Source organism: Acartia tonsa, chromosome 10, assembly GCF_053477335.1.
Source record: "Acartia tonsa isolate MP-2025a chromosome 10, ASM5347733v1, whole genome shotgun sequence".
NCBI lineage: Eukaryota > Metazoa > Arthropoda > Copepoda > Calanoida > Acartiidae > Acartia > Acartia tonsa.
Window position 1 is genome coordinate 2,507,731 of NC_137269.1, and position 23,750 is coordinate 2,531,480.

General features: G+C 32.4%; 1 protein-coding gene and 1 long non-coding RNA gene across 6 annotated transcripts; one reads left to right on the plus strand and one right to left on the minus strand.

Annotated features, from left to right (window-relative positions):
* Positions 1-105: 105 nt before the first annotated feature.
* Positions 106-12,522, minus strand: LOC145330894 (5'-AMP-activated protein kinase subunit gamma-1-like). The gene is made up of 15 exons (XM_080175561.1): positions 12,408-12,522; positions 10,966-11,072; positions 9,591-9,623; positions 9,119-9,216; positions 8,469-8,560; positions 7,986-8,113; positions 6,979-7,067; positions 5,362-5,478; positions 4,720-4,854; positions 4,108-4,178; positions 3,685-3,772; positions 2,892-2,997; positions 2,192-2,351; positions 1,656-1,765; positions 106-905 (listed from the first exon to the last, which is right to left on the minus strand). The coding sequence occupies exons 1-15, from the start codon at positions 12,443-12,445 to the stop codon at positions 634-636; spliced, it is 1,644 nt and encodes a 547-aa protein (XP_080031687.1). The 5' UTR covers positions 12,446-12,522; the 3' UTR covers positions 106-633.
* A 6,280-nt stretch (positions 12,523-18,802) lies between these two features.
* Positions 18,803-23,341, plus strand: LOC145330897 (uncharacterized). 5 transcript variants are annotated; one of them, XR_013883575.1, is made up of 6 exons: positions 18,803-19,385; positions 20,055-20,137; positions 20,708-20,767; positions 21,131-21,195; positions 22,124-22,304; positions 22,419-22,562. It is a non-coding gene; the product is annotated as an uncharacterized LOC145330897 (long non-coding RNA). The 5 variants fall into 5 exon arrangements; XR_013883576.1 differs by having other exon boundaries at positions 22,441-22,562; XR_013883574.1 differs by having other exon boundaries at positions 18,804-19,385; positions 22,406-22,562.
* Positions 23,342-23,750: the final 409 nt, after the last annotated feature.

Consider the following 23,750-nt stretch of genomic DNA (forward strand, 5'->3'; position numbering starts at 1 on the left):
AAAAAGTCTCAACAATTAATCAATTTTGTTCTAAAAGGTACTTATTTAAAATTGAAAATTAAAAAACTAATAATTTGTAATGAAATAAAATATGAAATAATTTTTTTTTATTATCATTATTTTATTAAAAATAATACATACTCTAAATACAATAATAGTCATAATCATAAACATATGAATGTAAAAAAATATAAAAATAATAAAAAGATAATTATCAAATACTAAAATTAATTTGGGTAGTATACAAAATCAATATCAAAGATTTGAAATCATTTTTGTTTAATTTTTAAAAATCTGATAAAATTACCATAAAAATCTACTTATCCATTTTAAAAATTGATATAGTTAAACAGGTTTCCGTGGATATTAAAATGAAATATTAAAAGATGAAAACTAAAACTGAAATTAATGTTTGTTTTTTTTTATTTTAATATTTGTGGAAAATTTTCTGTAAATCGATGCTATACATGAATTGTCAATGTGGATAAGAACCGGTTCTAATCCAGCGGACATTAAACGATTTCTAAGCAATACTGTAAATTATTTTCCATAAGTTATTTTACAATTAATACTTAATAATTAAATTGATTACTTCAAACTTCAAAGGAAAATTTACAAATTCTATTTCTTGATTTATCTTCTAAATTGACCATGACTCATTTTTTCTTGGCTACTGGCAAGTTTACCCGCTATGTTAGACTTTACATTCTCATTGCTAACTTCAGTCTTCATTTTCTCATGTTCTATATCTTGGCTGCTGGCAAGTTTACCCGCTATATTAGCCTTTACTTTCTCATTGCTACCTTCAGTCTTTACATACTCATGCTCTACTTCGGTTTCAGAGGATTTATTGACAACCATGTCAGTAACTGCTCCTTTCTTGATTATGGGCTTTTCAATCTCTCCTGTAATACAAAAATCTTTTTTTATTATCTATAATACAAAGTAGAACGATGTCTGTCTGTCTGTCCGTTTGCTTGTCTGTAGACGAAGGATCTCGCTAACCGCTTAACCGATCGGGTTCTCCTTAACAGGGTAGCTTCTCATAGGTCCCAGGAAGGTTTATAACTATTTTCTTGGGGGAAAAGACACCCCCAACCCCCCCCCAAAAAAAATGAAAAATCCTCCCCAAAAAAAATTCAATTTTTGAAAATAAAATTAAAAATTTCCACCCCCTAAAATTTTTTTTTACTTTTTTTTCAAATCTAAAATAAGAAATTGGGTTATCAAATTCGACTCCCCCCCTCCTCAAGTGCCCATAGAGGCCTCTAGGGGCGTAGCCACTAGTTATTCAATAAAGTGTATATCAATGACTATTTTCTCCATTAGTAGCGAAGCAATCAAAAGATATTTTAGGTAATCCTTACATATAAGTAACGGTATATCTGTGTGTCTGTCTATATATCCTTTCTGTCCGTTTGTAACAAAGAATCACCCTAACCGTTGGACCGATATGTCTCAATATCTCATTTAAGTTCTTGTGGTTAATTGGATGATTTTTTCAACTATTTTAGGAAAGGGTACACTAAACCACAAAAAAGAATTCTTCCTAAGATAAAATTACTCCCGGACCCGTAAAGCTTTTGATTTTCACTTCTTTTAAAGACACAAGAAAGTTTTAGATTAGCAATACTACAACTGGAACCAAATCTTACCAATGGATTCCACTGCAGCCACATCGATGGCGCTGTCCACCACATGAATGTCGTCTTCGCCCTTTTTCGCGGCCTGTTCTCCCACAACAGTTGGTTTCCCGCCAAAAATGCCTTTGTTTAGTGTGTTACTTGAGATACTTGTATAAAAGAATATAGAAGTTTAGTGTGATTACTCGCTTATGACAAATATGATATACATTTACCAGCCTTGTACGACTAGGTTATTTTATAGAATTAAAATAAAATTTAAGTCAAATTTAAGACAGGGTTTATCAATATCATAAGGGTTGAATTTTTCATCCAACGTGCAGGACGTGCAGTACTTAGAAATAACAATCATATTCCCTTACAACCTTTTGTTCCAAGGCTGTAATACCCCAACTCTTGTAGAATGGCAGAAGGTAAGTATTTTTAATAATGGTATAGGTAGGGGTTCGAACCCATCAACTACCCAACGACGAGTGTACACTGATCGTTTTACATTAGGAAGGGTAAATATGAATTACAATTTTATATTGTTGTTAAATAAACACTTTCCTTTGAAACTGAGCTCGCTGGTGTTGTGCTTTCCATGGCGGTCAGACTGGTGTTGATTAATTAAATGCTGAATATTGTCGATAGATGTCTCTGATCTACTTTTCTTACGCCTCGCCTGCACGTACTGAACTTTGCTGGGTCGTAGCATTGTGGTTTCACCTACAAAAAAATATTATTAGATTTTAGTAGCTTCGAACAAGTAGCTTTGGACAAAGTAGCTTTGGACAAAGTAGCTTTGGACAAAGTAGCTTCAGACAAAGTAGCTTCCGAAAAAAGTAGCCTCCTAAGGAAAGCAGCCTCAACGGTTAATTATGAAAGGTCATGGCTGCAGCACTCGGCCTGCCTAGCCGCGGGCGCTCGGCCCCCTAGCCCTAGCTACTTTATTCAAGATCCGAGAAGAGGTGTGTATTAACCCACCGCAATAGCAAAATTTTTCCGGGTGTAGAAACCTACGTGCACCCATCTGACAGGGTAGCTTCTCATAGGTCCTGGGAAGGTTTATAAATATTTAGGGGGAGGGTAACACCACCCTCCCAAGAAAAATCGCCCATTGAATAAAATTAACCCCCTCCCCCCCCAAAAAAATTAAATCTAAATTTTTAAAAATGGGTTTTGTGATTCATCTCCCCCTCCTCAAGTGCCCCTAGAGGACTCAAGGGGCGTAACCGCTGGTCAAGGATAGAAAGGTAGTTACTATACCTGCGGGCGTCATTTGCTTTACAGGAGAAATTCGTTCGGCAGATTTTTTGTTTCTGATCCAGTTTCCAAGAAAATTTGTATACTCGCAACTACTTCCAATTTTATACTATTTGCAAAACTTTTATTGAAGTTTGGCGTTTATTAGTAGCGAAGCTACTCTATATTAAAGAAATGAACGTACATCAGTCAATCTGATAAGTACAGGGATCTAAAGGGATAAAACAAAATGACCGATAAAGAGTAGCACATCTCCAATGAAGATACACCAAATAACTCCTTCTTTAGAATAAAATTATTGGTTGAACCGTTTGAACACTCAACTCAATAATTTAACCAATCAAAATTCACTAAAGTCCCCAAAGTTGTTAACCCAACGAATAAGAAAACTATTATAAAACTTTGGGGACTAATGTAATATGCAGCCTATTCAGTCCCTTCTCTCTCTCTGGACAAGTAAGTGAACTATAATTTTCTTGCTGGTGGATTCAAAAATTATGATCAATTGACTTTACTGGTGTTTTTTTTCAGCAAAAATGTAAAATAAAAAAAAATAAAGTTACCCATATTTTATTGAAATAAAAAGATTAAGAAATCAACAATTACAATAAACAAAATTACCCCTTCTGCAAACTAGAATTATTATACGAATGAAATGAAAATTACCAACAAGCGAATAAATCTAGAATAATTCTACTAATTTTTGCATCAACGACTGATAAAAATCACTTGTAGGTTTCGTGATTTTTTTTCGAATTTATTTCGTTTTTGGTATAAGCTGACTTCAATAAAATTCCTGAGATGCAGAGTAGCTCCGAGTCCTGGGACTACTGTCAAACAGAGAAACGTTGGAGAAATTGAAACTCAGGTTGCTTTGAGAACTTTTCCTATAGTTATTGTCATATTTATTTCTATAGGCTTATCCCCCCCCCCCTTTTTTATTTTTTTAAGGTATTAAACTAATGAGAATAAAAATTTTCACAAAATAGCCTAAAACCTTCTTTCATAAATACAATGAAAGAATGTACATCCCCAATGATAATAAACAAAATCACATCTTATGTATAATAAAAATTATTGATTGAAAAGTTTTGACACTACTTTATTACTATATTCAATGAAAGTAACCAAAGTTTTAAGGCCAACAAAAAAGATTTCAATAAATTTAAATATTTTGGGCACCAGTATAAATTACAGTGCCAAAAATATGACAAAACTATTCCTAGATTCTCCAGTATCGAAGTAAATGAGATAGAATAGTATATCTGCAATGGTTACCACACCAATCACCTAAAATTATTTAATACCTATATTTGCGACAACTATTGTTTAATACAATCTTCCAATTTTTAACATTTACAAAACGGCCTGATTAATTGCTTTAAGATCCATTACAGATCTTTATAGGAAATAAATGTCTATAAATGACCTTAAGTTTTCCAAACGATAAGTGTTTAAAACTTATAGTGCTCCAATAATCCATAATAAACTCCCATTGGTCAAAACGATAAGACCTTTAAACTAATTGTTCATGGAATTAATTAAGTTTTCATTAATAATAAGGATGACAACATCCACAAAAGCTGAGCCAAAAATCAGAAGAGGGACAAACGAACAGTAACTTTTGTAGAGTGTTACTACTGAATAAGCAGTATATTAATTTGAAATTCTAAACGAAATTGTACATAAATTTGTAAAGAGGTATCTATCTATCTCTCTATCTATCTGTCTATCTATCTACCTTTTCTTGCTGATCAGTAACGACCAGCCTGGAGACTTCTCTCTTGACAAGTCCCTCCATGAATATGTATCTATCTATCTATCTATCTACCTTCTCTTGCTGATCAGTAACGACCAGCCTGGAGACCTCTCTCTTGACGAGCCCCTCCATGACCTGTAGGACAGTGTGATGGGCCTTACAACTGTAGACTCCACCAAACCAGGGGTTCTTGTGCTTTATGGCGTCCTGAAAATACAGGTTACGTTTACAGGGATGCGGTACGACATTGTGGTTGTAACTTTATAAACTGTCTCAAAAAATCAGCCATGTGACGTCATAAAAATGAAGGATTATCTATCTCTTTCCCGCTTCTCCTCTCATCTCCCTCATTTTTATGACATGACTGATTTTCGAGACACTTTATAAAGTTACTTATGGTTGCATTTTTTTATCATAATTGCGACTGCATTTAGTTGATGTGTATTTGATGGGGTAGGGAAAGCAGAAAAATAACCTAAACCTTAAACAGCATCTTTGTAAAGTTTCCATAAAATGGAGAACTCAATTAATATAAAGTTATTGAAATTTGATGTTCCATGCAAAAACCTTACTACTTTATGTAACAAAATATTGTATGTTTTAACATGAAATTTTTTTTTAAAAATGGGATAGGATAGTTTTTCGTGTATATAAGTTTTACATTTTATTTTTTGTCCAACGTCAATTCAGTCATAATTAAAAGTCGCAACCTACCTTTAATGGAGCGTCTAAGTAAGCATAAGTTTTCTCTGCCGCCAAATTGATGACATCAAATTTTGAGTATATATGGATCAGTCGACCTTCTTCGTCTACTATGGGCAGGGCTGATACCTAGATAGATAGGTATAATAGTTTATAAAGGGGTAGTTGCACGAAGTGCATTAAGTGAACTGCATATTTTTTCTGCTAAATAATTTAAATTACATTTATTGAACATTTATTTGAATGAATTTCAATTTTCTACATGGTAGTTTTAAAAATATGAAGACTTGAATACCTTTTGGATATATGTATTTGTAACTTATATGGCTGCCCTGCTTTCACAAAACAGCATGATGACTATTTTAGCTAGATATATATGTTAGGTGTCATTCTTGTAACTTGTAACTTGTTAAATGAACTTTATGCAACTATCCCTTTAAATCATCCTTATATAAAAGTAACAGGGTGTCTATCAATGTGTGGGTATTTTATAAAAGATCTTATTAGTCTTATAAACCAATATGGTTCTCCTTTACAATGAAGCTTCTTATATATCTAGACAAAGGTTTATAATTATTCTGTGGTTTAGTAGAAAGCCTACTTAAGAGACATCGCCACTACAAAAAATCACGATAAATAGATTTAATTTTCAGATATTAAGCTAGGAAACAATGGACAGAGCGACAGCTATTTATAATACAAAGTAGAACGAAGTCTGTCTGTCTGTTTGAAGCGTAAGATCTCGGTAATCACTGAACTATTACGGAAAATACCTACTGGTTCGGTGGTGGTTTTAGGCTATTAGGGTGGAACACTCCCAACCCCATAAAAAGAAAAAATCCTCTCTACAAAAAAAAGAATTTTTTTCTTTCTGTAAACAAAAACAAATAAGCAGGATGGGGAAACACGCACCAAGCCCTGGGGCAAAGCCCCCGTAGAAAAATACCCCCCCCCCCCTCCCTTCAATTTTTACAAATAAAAGATTCTATATAGGTTTAAACCAGATTTAAACCCATGCGATTTTTTTCTCTGGGGTTATTTAAAATCAAAAGTTTACTATCCAAAACCCAATAACTTGCAAGAATTACAAAATGCAATTGAACGTGAAGTTGCGAGATTAGATCCTGCCATGTGCAAGAGAGCTGTGCTAGATATTCGTTCTCGAGCAAGGAAATGTTTACTAAAGGATGGAAAATGTTTTGAATGAAAACTAGTCTATTTATTATTTGTGATTATGTACATATATGAATATTTTATAACATGACTAATATTCTAACTTTTTAAAATACATTAATAATCGTTATAAAATTTGTTTATTGGATAGAAGATTAGTGGTTGAAATTGTCGGCGGGGCCATTCAAGGTCAAGTTATAAAGAAGGGGTGATTATGAATTATATTGTATGGGTATAAGGAAAAAAATGCATTTAATGAAATTTTGAAAAGTAAGTTTTTATATGTAAAACTAACATTTTTTAATGCAATAAAAAAGGTATCAATTGTAAACTTGCTCTTCTTTCTTATTTGTTTTTTAACTGGTTAATAAAAAGTAAGTCGGGGAGGTGTCGGGTTCGAGTCTGATCCACAATGTGTCATACTAGACACGTTAAATATAGCGCAATATTTCTTACCTTTTCATCGACGAAAACATTGAGTGCCTGAATGATGGTCATATCCATGGTTCCAATCTTAATATCTCCAAAAGTTCCAACCTCGGCTTCTATTTCATTTTTACAATAACATTTCTATCTATTATTCTTTAAACATTGTCTGTCTGAAGCTTAAGATCTCAGAAACCACTTAACCGATTGGGTTCTGCTTTTCAGGGGATATACCTACAAGTCGGTGGTTTAAGGCTATTTTCATGGGGGGTTGAACACCCCTAGTCCCCCCCCCCCCCGGAAAATAATAAACAAATTTCTTTCTTTTTTTAAGTTTTGAGATCTACAAAATTGGTGGTCGGAAAGGGTTGAACTTTACAGAGAAGGTTTATTAAGGTCGTTGGTTGGTTTCAGGCTGTTTATTACATCTCCTAGAGACTAGGGGCGAATAAATTTAAAAGTAACTAAATGTGTATTTGTCTTGCTGTCTGCAGCTGAGGATCTCGCTAACACCTGGATTGATATTGTAAGCCTTCACAGTGAAGCTTCTTATTCGTCCAGGGAAGGTTTATAACTATTTTGGGGGAGGGTACCTTCACTCTTACAAGATATATCACCCCTGAAAAAATAACCAAACCTCCCACTCCAAAAAAATTTACTTTTATTTTTAAAACTAAAACTTAAGTTAAAGGTGGACTAACCCAAATAAGTTTTACTTGGCCAAATAATAACGAAGGTCGGATGGACAAACGGACAAGCTATAGTTATATAGTAGCTACGCTAATAAGTCTAGTTATCTAACCAATCTTACTATAGACAGCTTTCCGTTGATATTAAAATAAAAAATAATAATAAAACCAGTTTTGTATGCGCCAAGGGGCTGAAGGCCATGGCTAACAAAACTGGTATTAATTTTATGATTTTTGATTTAATATTCGTGGAAAAATGTCTGTAATACGATGCTGTACATGATTTAGTATGGCTTAGAACCGGTTCTAATCCAGCGGAGATTGGTCGGTTACAAAATATTATTGTTCCTTTGATGGATCTATGTAGAAAGTTGACCAGCTTTATATTTGGAAAATAGCTCAGTGTGTATTTTAATATCAACTTCTGGGTTAAAATAAATAGGACGTTTCCACTGGCCACGTCGACAATTGGCAATCTGTTTTAGAAAATTTGTGTCATCCTAAGCAAGGTTTTTCTATAATAAGGGTAAGTTTGTCAAAAAATTAGTGAATAATTTTGTCACAAGGGAGGGGGGAGGGGGAGGATATAGGACTGTAAATTACATTGGTGTCCAAAGTTTTAAAAATACTTTAATATATACTAGCGGCTTCGCCCCTAGCCTTTAGGGGCTTTGCCCAAGAGGTTTGATCAACCCCCCTTTTTAATTCAAGTTTTAAAATGAGAAGAAAAATTGGGGGGGGGGGATGAGGGTTCAACAGTTAGAGAATTCCATCGGTACAGACACACAAACAGACATCCTGTTACTTAATTATAAGGATGACACAAATTTCCTGTGAATTTTTTTGGCCAGAAAAGTGGAGGTTGCCTCCAGGAGAGAGCTTTCTGCAGATACATATTTCATTTCACCTCCAGATTCATTTTCCTTAAGCAATATAGAGTATTATATTAAAAAGGGACCCGTTATATGGTAGGTCCGAACGTTCGTCCGTCCAAGATAACTTTTTTAAATTAAACATTTTATGTCTTGAAAGTCTTATCGAATTTAAGCTAGGAATGGTGATTCCTGGAACAAATAGGTACAATTTAGAAAGCATAAAAAATTGTACTTATTACATGATTACATTTTTAGAGATTAAAATATATGGTTGAAAAGTGTAGACACTGCTAGTATGAACCAACCAATCAAGTATAATGAAATTACCCAACAAATAAAAAAACAGATCATAGCAAGAAAACGAAGTAGCGGGTTTTGTCTAATTATCGTAGTATTTTTTATTATTATTTTACTTTAGGTTAGGTTAAGTTGGGTAAATATTAAGGATTGACCCGCATGGTCAGGAAATAAGCAAGGGCTAGAAATGGGAGAAAGGCTACTATGAAAATACGACGAAACCCGCTACTTTGTTTTCTTTCAATGATCCAAACTTTTGATACCTAGTTAGATTTAAAGTCAAATGTCCAATCCCTCAAAATCTTTTACCTGCATGAACTGTAGGTCTGTTTGAGACTCTTCTGGACGGATTCCCTTGACATCTTTCAGCCGTTGCTCTTCAAACGCGTGCATGGTTTCCCCGGAACCTGAAAAGCACAATATAGACGTTCAAGAATAAGGGTAGAGGGGTGTTTACCTCCCTCAAACATTGAAAACCTTCACTTCACCCCTCTACATTAGATTACTACTCTCAAACCTTTGAAACCCCTAATATCACCATCCTCATACTTTTTTTTAATAAATACATTAGATTACCCCCCCCCCCTTATATCTTTAAAATCCCACTTAAAATATAAAGCTTGAACGTCCTTGTAGCACACTTGCCCCAAATTAATTCGTTTATAATTAGGGATAGAGAGGACATTGGGCTGTTTATTAAACTAGTCCCCAAAGTTTTATAATAACTGTAATAAGAAATAAATAAAAAATCATAACGTTACCGAGATCTTAATAGTTTTACCTGTGTAGTTTTTCTTCAGAATTCGGATAAAATCTTCATTAAGAAAAAATTAGTTTAGCATTTTCTTTTTAAGAGAGAAGCTTTTATATTATCAGGGTCAGTCCGTCCATACGAAACGGATAGCTTTTATGGCATGTTAGAATTGGACTATCGGTTTCCAACTTAGATGATGACAGGAACTATTTAGTAAGTGTAGCAACTCTATAATCTCTAACAGAAAGTCCGTACGTCTTTTAAAGCTGTATGATCCTTTACTTTTTCGACAACATTTTTTATGATATCGTATCATATTCATCAAATTTTTAATAGCGAAGCTACTCTATAATTCACAATGTCAGTCCGTCTGTCCGTAATTTATGAATTGGGGGAAACGTGATTTTCTCGGCTCCTATAAAAGATAGAAAGCTGAAACTTTTTGACAACATTCTCATCATTAAGAAGCACAATTAACTATAAGACATCAATGGCGGTAGGACTGCTTTTTAGCAGGTTTTAGGCTATTTTTTTATTTTCCAAATATTTTCCCCATATCTTGGGTGTTTATTGTCCGATTTTCAAAATTTTTTCAGTTAAAGATATCAAAATTAAATTTCCTTTCGTTTGAAGAAAACAACAATGGCGGTCAGACTGCCTTTTAACAGAATTTTGGCTATTTTTATATGTTTGACATATTTCCCCATATCTTTGGTATTTTTGGTCCAATGTTAAAACTTTTTTTGCATTAACAGTTTCAAAAAATTTTTCCCATTGTTATGTGCATCTAGTATGTAATTTACTTTAACCGTCTTCATCATACAAAATAAAACAAGGTTTTGTGTTTATTCTCTCCAATAAATCTATTCTTGATTTAATAATTACACTTTAAATCTACTTGTACGTATTCCCATCCACAATTTTTTGTGCTTCGCTACTTATGGATGTTGTCATCCTTGTTTAAATTACAAATTTTCTGACTTTTTAAATGGCAAAATATGCAACTTAATTTTTTGATCCATCCAAAATCCAGGTAAATAAAGGTATATTTTTCACTGGGGGATGGGACAGTAAGCTGGTTATTCCACTAGTCCCAAAAGTTTTATAATAACGTTTTCTTGTTAATTGGTTTTGGGGACTTGAATTTTAATTGGGTGATCATGAAGTTAGGTGACCATACGTTTCAACCATTAATTGCAATATAAAGAAGGGGAAATTTTGTGTATCGTATTCGTCATTGGTGATGCAATGTACATCAATTTGTCGGCCATCGTCTTATCCCTTTAGATGCCTGATAATTTAAGGTCACCAAAAATTCCATTTCACGAAGTCCAATTCTTTATGCCTCTATAGATACAGTTTTGCAACTCAACATTACTTTAAAAATCTAATATTTTTTTCCCTGTGATTGTCAGCATTCCCACGTATTTTTTCTCTTTATTGTCCCAGAGGACACAGGCTCGCACCCCAGTGTCTACCATGGCATTGAATGCTTTCTTCACATTCAATCTAGTAAAAATATACAAAGTTAGGTATAGAGAAGATTATCTATTATCATAACAAAGAAAAGAAAGAGAGAGAATATTCAAAAACTTAAAATCACGAAACCTTAAAAAAAGGTTTATTTATGCATTTTCATCCATCTATCGAATATCTAAAATTCTCTGTTATTAAAAATACATCCTGGTTAGCCTAGGAGTTGGTGTTTCCTTAGATAAAAATAAAACTGAGGAAACCTTAACTCTTAGGCTAGCCACAGAAATTTTATAGGATTCTAACTAGCCTTTAATCATGTGTTCTTATAAAATCAAACTTATAGCTGGCTAAAATAACGATCCTCAATCCCTCCACCATCTTAACGCCATCCCTCTCCTCCTTTTAGATGAACGAACTGACCAAAAAATGGTGTCCATATTGGCAAGCTAAATTAACGACAATCGTTCTCCTGTCGAAATAAATCTACGTATATCCTATGTCCATTGCAGTGCACCTTTTTATCTATCCATCAATCTATTTATCAATCTATTAATCTATCCATCAATTTATCAATCTATTAATATATCAATCTATTTATCAATCTATAGTGCACCTTTTTATCTGTCTATCAATCTATTTATCAATCTGTCAATCTATTAATCTATCAATTTATTAATCTATCAATCTATTAATCTATCAATCTATTAATCTATCAATCTATTAATCTATCAATCTATAGTGCACCTTTTTATCTATCTATCAATCTATTTATCAATCTATTAATCTATCAATCTATTTATCAATCTATTAATCTATCAATCTATAGTGCACCTTTTTATCTATCTATCAATCTATTTATCAATCTATTAATCTATCAATCTATTTATCAATCTATTAATCTATCAATCTATTAATCTATCAATCTATTTATCAATCTATTAATCTATCAATCTATTAATCTATCAATCTATTAATCTATCAATCTATTTATCAATCTATTAATCTATCAATCTAATAATCTAATAATATATCAATCTATCAATCTATTAATCTAACAATCTATTAATCTATCAATCTATTAATCTCTCAATCTCTCAATCTATTTATCAATCTATTAATCTATCAATCTATTAATCTATTTATCAATCTATTAATCTATCAATCTATTTATCAATCTATTTATCAATCTATCAATCTATTTATCAATCTATCAATCTATTTATCAATCTATCAATCTATTTATCAATCTATCAATCTATTTATCAATCTATCAATCTATTTATCAATCTATCAATCTATTTATCAATCTATCAATCTATTTATCAATCTATCAATCTATTTATCTATCAATCTATCAATCTACCTTACCTGTTATCAAGAACGATCAGTTTCGTGGAAGTCGGCATGAGGTCATAACATTTGAACAAACTAAAAAAGTTCTTCAGTTTTTGGCAATCTTCATCGCCCAATGAAACATCTCCTGTTTTAATAACATACTTATAAAGTTGCTTCACTCGTCCTTTTTCAAGCGAATTAATTTAGGTCGGTCAGTCCGTAATGGAAACCTGTCCTATATAAATTGGCATGATGATTCCTGTAACAGTTAGGTACAATTTAAAAGGCTCAACATTTTTTTTATCATTGCCAGAAAAGTACATTTAAAACGGTCCTACGACAAACGCAGGAGTCCCAAACGTCGGAGTGGACAAACGTCGGAGTGGAAACTTAACCTAACCTAACCTATTTTATACCATCTTATAGGTTTTTTAAATGCCTAACCCCTGCGGGGGGCTTATTTGTTCATTCATATCTTAACCTGACCTAATCTGTATAGAAATACTTAATAAAATTAATATTTTAACACTCCTGCGTTAGTTCACTCCGACGTTTGGGACTCCTGCGTTTGTCCTGGAACCTTTAAAACTTATACCTAGATGATTTAATTTTTGATAATTTCTTATAAAAAAATAATCTTAATATTATATTAACAGGATGTTTAAGGCTGCTGAACCAATGTGCTCCTCCTTTACAGTAAAGCTTTTCATAGGTCCAGGAAGAATTTACAACTATTTTGGGGAAGGGTAACATCACCCTTCCAAGAGAAATAGTCCCTAGTATAAAATTACCCCCAAAATTATTTTTTTACTTTTCGTACTAAAACTAAATCTAGATGTGTAGGGTCGACTTCTCCACCCCATTAGGTGCTTCAGGGGGCCTCTAGGGGCTTATCTACATATAAATAATTGTAATTATTTGCAGAATCTAAAGCATGTTTCCCTGATTTGACATGGCCTAGCGACGCCATCCTTCGCCTCCCTGGATCTGGCGATACGGACATTTTTTCTGAAAAAAATTGTAATCCTTATAATAAAGTAACAGGATGTGTGTCTGTTTGTTTGTGTGTTTGTTTGTACCGAAGGATCTCGCTAACTGCTGAACCGATCGGGTTCTCCTTAACAGGGTAGCTTCTCATAGGTCCCGGGAAGGTTTATAACTATTTTCTTGGGGGGTGGGACACCCCCAACCCCCCCAAAAATGAACCCCCTCCCCCCCAAAAAAAGAAAAAAATCTAAAATAAGAAATTGGGTTATCAAATTCGACTCTCCCCTCCTCAAGTGCCCCTAGAGGCCTCTAGGGGGAATAGCCGCTAGTAGTTATTTATAGTAGGGCTTCGAAACCGATTAAAATCAGGTAGGTTGAAACTGGTTCTCAGCCATACTGAAAAGTTATGCATAGCATCGTGTTATATATCTATCCAGTTTTCTATGAATATAAAAATGTACAATCATAAGATTAAAACCAGTTTATATAGGCATCTCGTAGCCAAAAAAAATGGTTTAAATGTTATAATTATACATTTTTATATCCGCGGAAAGTTATTTATAATACGATGCATTAAATAATTAAAATAGTTAACAAGATGTAAAGGGTTAGTTGCACGAAGTGCATATATACTTGAATTTAGTGAACTGTATATTTTTATCTGTTCCTTAGTATAAACTACATCTATGGGAAATATATTTAAAGAATTTCAATTTTCTACCAAGTAGTTTTTAGTAGCGAAGCTACTCTATAATTCACAATGTCCGTCCGTCCGTCTGTCCGTCCGTCCGTCTGTCCGTAATTAATGAATTGGGGGAAACGTGATTTTCTCGGCTCCTATAAAAGATAGAGAGCTGAAATTTTTTGACAACATTCCCATCAGTAAGGACCACAATTAACTATAAATCATCAATGGCGGTCGGACTGCTTTTAAGCAGGTTTTAGGCTATTTTTTATATTTTCCAAATTTTCCCCATATCTTTGGTGTTTATGGTCCGATTTTCAAAATTTTTTCAGTTAAAGATATCAAAATTAAATTTCCCGTTATTTGAAAAAAAACAATGACGGTCAGACTGCCTTTTTGCAGGTTTTTGGCTATTTTTATATTTTTCACATTTTTCCCCATATCTTTGGTGTTTATGGTCCGATTTTCGAATTTTTTTCAGTTAAAGATATCAAAATTAAATTTCCTGTCGTTTGAAGAAAACAACAATGACTGTCAGACTGCCTTTTTGCAGGTTTTTGGCTATTTTTGTATATATCACATTTTTACCCATATCTTTGGTGTTTATAGTCCAATTTTCAAAAAAATTTCAGTTAAAGATATTAACATTAAATTTTTGGTGTTTTAAGAAAAGAAACAATGGCGGCCAAACTACCTTTTAGCAGGTTTTTGACTATTTTTTAATAAATACACTTTAAATCTACTTCTTCGTATTCCTATCCACAATTTTTTGTGCTTCGCTACTTATGGATGTTGTCATCCTTGTTAAAAATATCAAGACTTGAAAATCATATTTTTTGGATATATGCAACATAAATAGCTGTCCTGTTAACACAAAAACAACATGATGACTATTTTGGCGGTGCCTAATTGATTATTGTAATACAAATTATGTATGTTAGATGGTATTCTTAAGCTTGCAATCAAACTTGTTAAATGCACTTTATGCAACTGTCCCTTTGACTTAAGAATTATTATTAAAGTTATCTTAAATAGCAGCTGAGGAAAATCACGCTCGCCCCATAAAACGTTTAAGAATTACGGACAGAAAGCCGAACATTATAGAGCGGATTCGCTAATAGAAAATTATATGACTTTACACACTGAGTATCTATGAACTACTGAAATATATTAAACGAAATCTTATTTTATGATATACAGGGAGGGAGTGGTAATTGGACAGCAAATGATTCTACCCATCAAAGTTTTTAACACGTGCTTACAATTGTTAGCTTGAAAGCTTTGGGGGTGAATAAAGTTACAGTATCTAATTTTCCACCAATAATTTTAATTAACACCAGGGTTATTTTGTTTATTATAATTCTGTGGATTGATTAATCTACTGTCCATTGTCCAATCCCTATTATGAAGCAAACGAATTTCTTCGGAGATGGGTTTTTGAAATATGAATGCCGCGTTTTTTTGACTTTTTTTAGACATTGATTGATTGATTGAACAAAGAAGATAGGATTTCAGCAGAGTATACAACTTACTTAAGAATTCAAAATTTTAAAGTTATTAGTTTAGCCATTTGTATAATGTCTAATAAAGCTCTAAAAAGATGCATTAATAGATATGCCGCAAAAATGGATTGGAGATAATTTGTTTTTCTTCTATGATGGCCGTTCCAACAAAAGCGAAATAATTAATAGTTGTATACTCTGTTTAAATTTTGCGAATCAAAAAACGCCGCATTCATCTTTCAAAAACCCATCTCGGTTGCTATATCCCTTGTCCTATCAGGGATCTTAAGGGATAAGACAAAATCAGATTAATGAAAAATACATTTCCAATGATGATAACAAAATACCCCTTCTACAGATCAAAACCATTGGTTGCGAAGTTTGAACACTATTTACACTAACCAATTAAAATTAAATAAAAAGTACCCAAGGTTTTGAACCAACGAATAAGATAACGTTGTTATGTAACTTTGGGTACCATTATTATTTTCAGTCCAATATCTCCTTCCTCCCTGGGTCATACGCATACCCATTACCATTAGATTAGGGCGTATGTTGTAATTTTAGTAGGGCGGCGTCTTTATCACATTGTATGTCTGTTCGTATGTCCAACCATCTAAAACAGTAATAAATTTTGCATAAATTACTTAAGGCCATGTTAGGTTAGGTTACATTTGGTAGAGAGTAATCCCGCAGGGGTTAGGCAAAGAGAAAAATACTTCTCTTCTTTTTTTTTCAAATTCTTTTAAAAATAAGGGGTTGGGGATAATTTCTGTACTCGCTAGACCCTTTTCGGGAAAAGTACCAAAATATGTAAGAATCCATACCTAGGCTTATAACAATTTTAGTTAAAGAATAATTATTTCTCGCATCGTATTAGAAACAGCTTTCCGCGGATGTAAGTGTACAATTAGAAGATTAAAACCAGTTTTTTTAGCCCCGAGATGCCGAAGGCACGGGCTAAAAACTGGTTTTAATCTTATGATGGTACATTTTTATATTCGTAGGAAGCTGGATATAATACGATGCTAGACATAACTTTTTCGTATTGATGAGAACCGGTTTTAATCCACCGGTTTCGAAGGAATTCGAGAAAATATTTTACGGAGTGAGGGACATTGCACCCTCCCACCCTAGATGCACGCCCTTTAGTTCTAAAACAAGAAAGATTGTATCTAATAATAGCGAAGAATTTTGAAAAGATAAGCATAAACAAAGGATCAAATATTGAGAAAAAGAGAAAAAATAGAGACACTGAAATAGAGATAGACAGCCAGACAGACAGATAGATAGAAACACAGAGAGAGAGAGAAAAAGAAACTGATAGACAAACACATAAAAGTGACAGACAGAGACAGACAGAAAGTGGCAGACAGAGACAGACAAAGCCGAATAAAAAGATTGACTGACAAACACAGACAAGTAGAGAGAGAGAGCGAGAGCGAGAGAGAGAGAGAGAAAGAGAGAGAGAGAGAGAGAGAGAGAGAGAGAGAGAGAGAGAGAGAGAGAGAGAGAGAGAGAGAGAGAGAGAGAGAGAAAGAGAGAGAGAGAGAGAGAGAGAGAGACATACAGAGAGAGAAATACAGACTTAGACAAACTAAAACAAAGACCGGTTAAAACAGACATACAAAGTGATATACAGACAGAGACAGGCAGACAAATAGTGACTTACAGACAGATAAACTGTCAGATAGACACATACAAATATCGACTTACAGACAGATAGACAGTCAGACAGATACAGACAGATAGAGTTAGATAGAGACAGACAGATACAGACAGGCAGATAGACAGAAATACTAAATCTGACAGAGAATTTGTAATTAAAAAAAATAAAATACAAAGAAATAAGGACAAACAGACAGAATTAATTTTAGTGTAGATTCGCTACTATAAATCTACATTTAAAATTCTCATTGTTTTCAATAAGTTAATAAATACACTGAAATAATACAATACACTTTAGAAAAGCAAAGCTTTTCTATAATTGAGGCAATTGCTCATATTTTTGATAATCCGTTAAGATATCGCTTACTTCTGAACTTTTTTAGATCTAAATTATAGTGAAACTTTACATATATCCCAAGAGGGTTTTAGGCTATTTTATTTTTAATAAAGTCTTGGGTAGGTTTAAGTCTATTTTTAGTGCTAGGGGTAATATCACTAGTTACTAAAGCGAAAAGCAAAAGTCGTCATTCTGATTTTTTCTCTTAGAACGCGGATTTTTATCATTTAATACAAAGTTTAAATTCAAAATAATAATTATACCATGCCGTTGGTTATGCCAAAAAATAACAACATTCATATATGATCAATGTCGGACAAATTAACAAATCAACATCATTAACATTTTGACATACATACCAAAGTCATAATAGTTATTTCTCGTATCGTATTATAAACGGCTTTCCGCGGATATAGAATGTACAATTATAAGATTAAAACTATCCGGCACCTCGGGGCTAAAAAAACTAGTTTTAATCTTATAATTGTACATTTCTATATTCGTAGAAAACTGGATATAATACGATGCTAGACATAGTTTTTTCGTATTTATGAGAACCGGTTCCTATCCACCGGATTCGAATGAATACGAGAATAGTTATTTCTCGTATCGTATTATAAACGGCTTTCCGCGGATATAGAATGTACAATTATAAGATTAAAACTAGTTTTTTTAGCCCCGTGGTGCCGAAGGCACCGGCTAAAAAAACTAGTTTTAATCTAATGATTGTACATATCTATATTCGTAGAAAACTGGATATAATACGATGCTAGACATACCCAGTCAAACATGCGTCATCTCTCCAAAAAAATTAAATGACAAATTCAAATTCATAGCAATGATAGGAATCTTTTTTTCATTGAAAATGAAAAATAAATGACCAGCATTTTTTTTTCATTTTTGTAATTTTCCCCTAAATGCCTGAAAGATGAAAAGAATGTTTTTTTCATTGAAAATGAAAAGTGAATGACCAGCATTTATTTTTCATTTTTGTAATTTTTCCTAATTTTTAAAGAAATCTTTTTTTAAGTCTAGTGGTGAAAAAAAGATGATGTAGCATGCATATTTCAATTTTATGTTTTTAAAAAAATTTAATGAATTTCATCCAAAATTCATTTAGTCCGTTATTAAAATGAGAATTTTTAAAAATACCGTAATACGACATTTCATTTATTTATTTAAAAATTAAACGCGGCATTCACTGGACATTTTCTGCATAACAATTTTACTCCTAAAATCAAATCATCTAGAAAATTGTAATAATTAAACGATTATGCTCTCTTGAAACTTAAAAAATTGTATGAAATAAACAGTTTAAATCATATAAAATAAAAGTATTTCAAAAAAGTTTTGCTTATGGACGATTTTAATCTCTTATATGAGAGGAATTTTTACAGGTGAGAATTTTCTGTACATATTATAACAGCAGACAGTTTGAAATTAAAAATAATACAACGGTTATTATTACTAAGCGAAGCTTGTATGTTCGCGTTTTATAGACTTCAAATTGTTATCTCTGTTCTATTTTATTTATTATATGATATAATTAGATGTAAAAACTTTAGTTAATATTTATGATAATCATTGCATAAGCGTACTATTTCTAGAAGTTAAGAAATAAACCCATTTTCGACTAAAATTTACTGTATGCGACTCATTCATAATATTATCATACTTTTCACTAATCTTCTATATTTTCAGATGTTTCGAATTATTTGTTTAACTTTAGATGGCCTGTTTTTGTTAAATATTTCGTTGACTGTTTAAAGATGGAGCCAAAAGTCCATCAAATGTAACCTTATTCTTCCAGCTAAGAAGTTTTGGACGTACAGGTGTGGACTATTTAATTTTTTAACATAGAAGCTCAGAGACACTTACTTAGAATTTCTTATTAAAGGGAGAAAACAATGGTCGGAAAGTTTTAAAAACCAAGTACCTAAAGAAAATGCTTTTTAAAGTTCCAATAATTAAACATGATCAAAATTGACATATAGCCTTGTTGCAGAAATTATTATCTAAAGTTTAATAAAGATTATAAAAAATATATTACTAACTCAATCGATTCAGTGGTTACTGACATATGCATGGTTATTTAAGCCTTGGAATTGTACATGCAGTAGAAAACTAAATATATTTATCCAAATGTTTTACTAAATTCAATAGCCTTATCAAACCAAGATATTGTTTATCAGATACGTTTATTGAAGAGGTGTGTTATTAGTCGCATCGTATTATAGACAGCTTTCCGCGGATAGTAAAATAAAAAAATGTTAGATTAAACCCATTGTTTTACCCCTAGGGGCCAAAGGCAAAGGCCGACAAAACTGATATTAATTTTATGATTGTCAAAAATTGTCTCTAATACGATGCTCTACGTGATTTTTTGGTATGGCTGATAACCGATTCTAATCCAGCAGATATTAATCGGTTTCAAAGTGGGACTGAAAAAAACTATATTAATCATAATTAAGATAGGTATGTAAAAAGAAAATAATGTTTAGATTATTGTTTGTCGGATATGTAACCAGGCAGAGGGGATAAAGATGAGATGCAAGAACATTATTTCTGCCTTCTTTGAGTTCAGGTTTGTCAGTATTTTTAGTCAGGGAGGGAGGGGACAATGGGCTGTTCATTACACTGGTCCCCTAAGGTTTATTATAACATTTTCTTATTAGTTGGCTTAACAACTTAAGGGTTTTAAAAAGGGGGGGGGGGGGGGGATGTGCCACTTTTTGTGAACGCCGCCGTTTCTTTACAGTTCCATATTGTTCTCCACGTAAGCAACTGCTTTACCGAATTTTAGAGCTTTAACTCTTTTATGGGCTAAGATCATGCGTGTTTTACTTTTGGGTTCAAAAAGTGGCACATTCGCCCCCCCCCCCCCCCCCTTTTTTTTATTGGTTAGTTGAGTTGAACTTGAGTGTCCTTTCATACAAAGTAGGTAACTTATCTTTTTTAAAGAAGCATATTTTTTTTGGTATATCCTTTGAACGATTTCAGTAGCAAGGTTAACATATCTTTGTAATATTCATGATTTGCTTTTTTATGACAGCTGTATATCTGCTCTATTAATCAATTTATCCATTTGTCCCTCCATGATTTTTTGTGCTTTGAAAGAAACTTATGAATGTTGTCATCCTTGTTTTGTTTTAAGGTGAATAATGAGAGCAAGGGTGGATGTGATTGTGAATTCTATAGTTGGGACTCAACTTCAAGGAATGAAATAAGACTCTGCATAAGGGATTTGGCATCTTTTTTAAAAACTAGATATTACATCTGATAAATGTACCTATCTGTAATAGAAGTTTTTGTAAAATTAATTTTGATAAAGCATTCTAGAAACTTTTAAAATCACGTTATAGTTTCCTGAAAATTGTGGTAATCAGGGAGGGAGGGGACAATTGACTATACAATACACTCCCAAAGTTATATAAACACTTTCTTATATTCGTTGGTTTAAAAATATTATATACTTTTGTCCTAGCTAGTTGTGTCCAAATGTTTATAAATTTATTGTTTTTAGACTTATCCCTTAAGATGCTAGATATTATGTAAAGCTTATTTCTGTGTTGATTGTAGTTGAGCAGAATTGGTGCTTCTGTTTAGTTCACCACTGCCCCGCCAGTACGTCTGAACTTAAGGGTAAGATTCACAAAAAAAGTCTTTTTATTAAAGTTCCAGTATGCCTAATGACCTGAGAAAATAGATGAATGATTAAACTAAGCTTTTTATAAATAGAGGTTCTTTCACTGATCCGTCCGTCCGTATGTTTTTACAATTAGAAGAAATTGAGCAATCGTATTTTTAGATTTTAGATTTGTGCCAATAATTTGCAAGTGGATTTTGCCTGTCTGTCTAGTATATGTACATTGTACATATATATGTCGAAACTAAAAGCTAAAAATTTAACATTTTTTAAAATTTCGACTTTTTATTTTTTTGGTATACCAAAAAAACTCTTTATTTTAATTAAATTGAAAATATTTTTTTTGTCACTATAGGATAGGTAAGTTTATGTTGTGTTGTATTGGGTAGCCCCACAGGGTTAGGGCCTTAAAGGGTTAGTTTATAAAAAAAAACTAACAACACCATTTTTTAAAAAAAAAATAAGGGGGGTGATTCCAAGCTCTGTAGGCACTTTGTGTGAGGGACTTATTTATTCTATGTTTTATTTCATACTTCCATTTATGTTGCAAATATAAATAAAATATGATTTTCAAATCTTGATATTTTAAAACTACCTGGTAGAAAATTAAAATTCTTTTAAATATATGTCCTTTAGATGTAATTTAAACTATTGAACAGAAAAAGATATGCAGTTCACTAAATTCAAGATTAAATGCATTTCGTGCAACTACCTCTTTAAATTAGTTAAGATGATAGATAGTAAAACTTTCAAAGAAGAAACTTAAGGAATAAAGTTTTCTTTGTAATTTTTCTTACAAGGACTTGAGACAACCATACACATCACAATAATAGCTTTGTTTTTTTCTTATTTTGTAAATCATTGTAAAAGGGAAAGTAAAAAAAGACAATTTACAGAATAAATAAAAAAAATTTAATATTTCAGATACCAAAATCTGTGTGCAACATATCCGCAATAGTCCTGGGCGCAGAGTTGAAGAAGATCAATGTCGAGAAGAACAATAATTTAATAATTTATCAATCTTTCTTAGCCAGTACTGTTCAAATAAACCTACTTTTTATTTCTAGTCAAAAACCAAAGTTCTTAATTTACTTCAAAGACTCGAGTGAGTATTATTTTATTACTCGTAGATTTATTTCTTGCCTGATTGATATTTTAATGATATTATTCTGTGTAACAACAATAATGTCTTTAAATATCAATAAGTTTAAAACTACAGCTCTTAAATTAAAAAACTTCAGTAATTTTATGTTTTAATTATTATAAGCCTAATTTATCATATTTTTTTGCTTATGTGCTGAATATGGGTTTTATTATATTGTCTAATAATGTATTTCTTATGTACCTACAATATACAATCATCCTAATATATAAAGTAGTAAGCTTTTTTTTGTCTGTACCGTAGCAAAGGATCTCACTATCTGATACAAAGGGGGGGGGCGAAAGTGACACTTTTTGAAACCAAAACTAAGAGTCAACAAAGGAACTCAACTAAAAAAAGGGTTACAGGTCTGAGATTTTGCATGGCAGTTGCTTTATAGGGGTACAATATGGAACTGTGAAGAAACGGCGGCGCAACCGCCGAAAACCGCCGTTTCCCGCCGTAATTTTTGTTGCCTTTTCTCGGCGGTTTTCGGCGGTTGCGCCGCCGTTTCTTCACAGTTCCATATTGTACCCCTATAAAGCAACTGCCATGCAAAATGTCAGACCTGTAACTCTTTTTTTAGTTGAGTTCCTTTGACTTTTAGTTTTGGTTTCAAAAAGTGTCACTTTCGCCCCCCCCCTTTTCAATATTGAAAAAAAATTTCTAAGAGGATAATACCTAAAATTGTAACTTATTGACTAATTAAGTAGGTAATTTAGTCTTCAGTATGGCTTTGCAACCGATTAATTTCTGCAGGAATTGAACCGGTTCTTAGTCATACTGGAAAATCATGTATAGCGTCTTATTATAGACAATTTCCACAAAATAAAAATAATGACATATATACTAGTTTTGTTAGCCTTGAAGGGCCGTATCTTAGCTTTATCATTTTAATGTTCGCGAAAAACTGTCTATAATACCTATAATATCTATTATTGTGGTGCTGTTAAAATGTCTGATCAATTGAAATATTTACCAAATATATATTTTTTATAGATTTTCGTTTGTTTTATTATTTTTAAATGAATTTTTAATGCCGCGTCATTCAAAAGTCAGGTCTCCACAAAAATGACTTTCATTTAAAAGTCAGGTCTCCACAAAAATGATTTTCATTTAAAAGTCAGGTCTTCACAAAAATGATTTTCATTTAAAAGTCAGGTCTTCACAAAAATGATTTTCATTTAAAAGTCAGGTCTTCACAAAAATGATTTTCATTTAAAATTCATTTCTATAATCATCAAAATCGGTGCCATTTTAGAAGGGAGTTGATTCTGATATATCCCTGATTTTCATTTTTCTGGCATGATGATTTTAAATGAATAGATGTAAGCGAAAAAGATGAATTTTAAATGAATTTCAATGAAAATGTTAGCTGGGTAGTTTTTTCGTATTCATGAGAACCGGTTC

What these genes read in the sequence shown, in the direction of transcription:
- LOC145330894 (XM_080175561.1), bottom strand. Translation starts at nt 12,445, where the DNA reads ATGCCGACTTCCACGAAACTGATCGTTCTTGATAACAG. An exon ending in GGAGCTACTCTGCATCTCAG is followed by an intron (nt 2,998 to 3,684) that starts GAATTTTATTGA and finishes TTTTGCAAATAG; the next exon opens with TATAAAATTGGAAGTAGTTG. An exon ending in AGCGAGCTCAGTTTCAAAGG is followed by an intron (nt 1,766 to 2,191) that starts AAAGTGTTTATT and finishes ACTAAACAAAGG; the next exon opens with CATTTTTGGCGGGAAACCAA.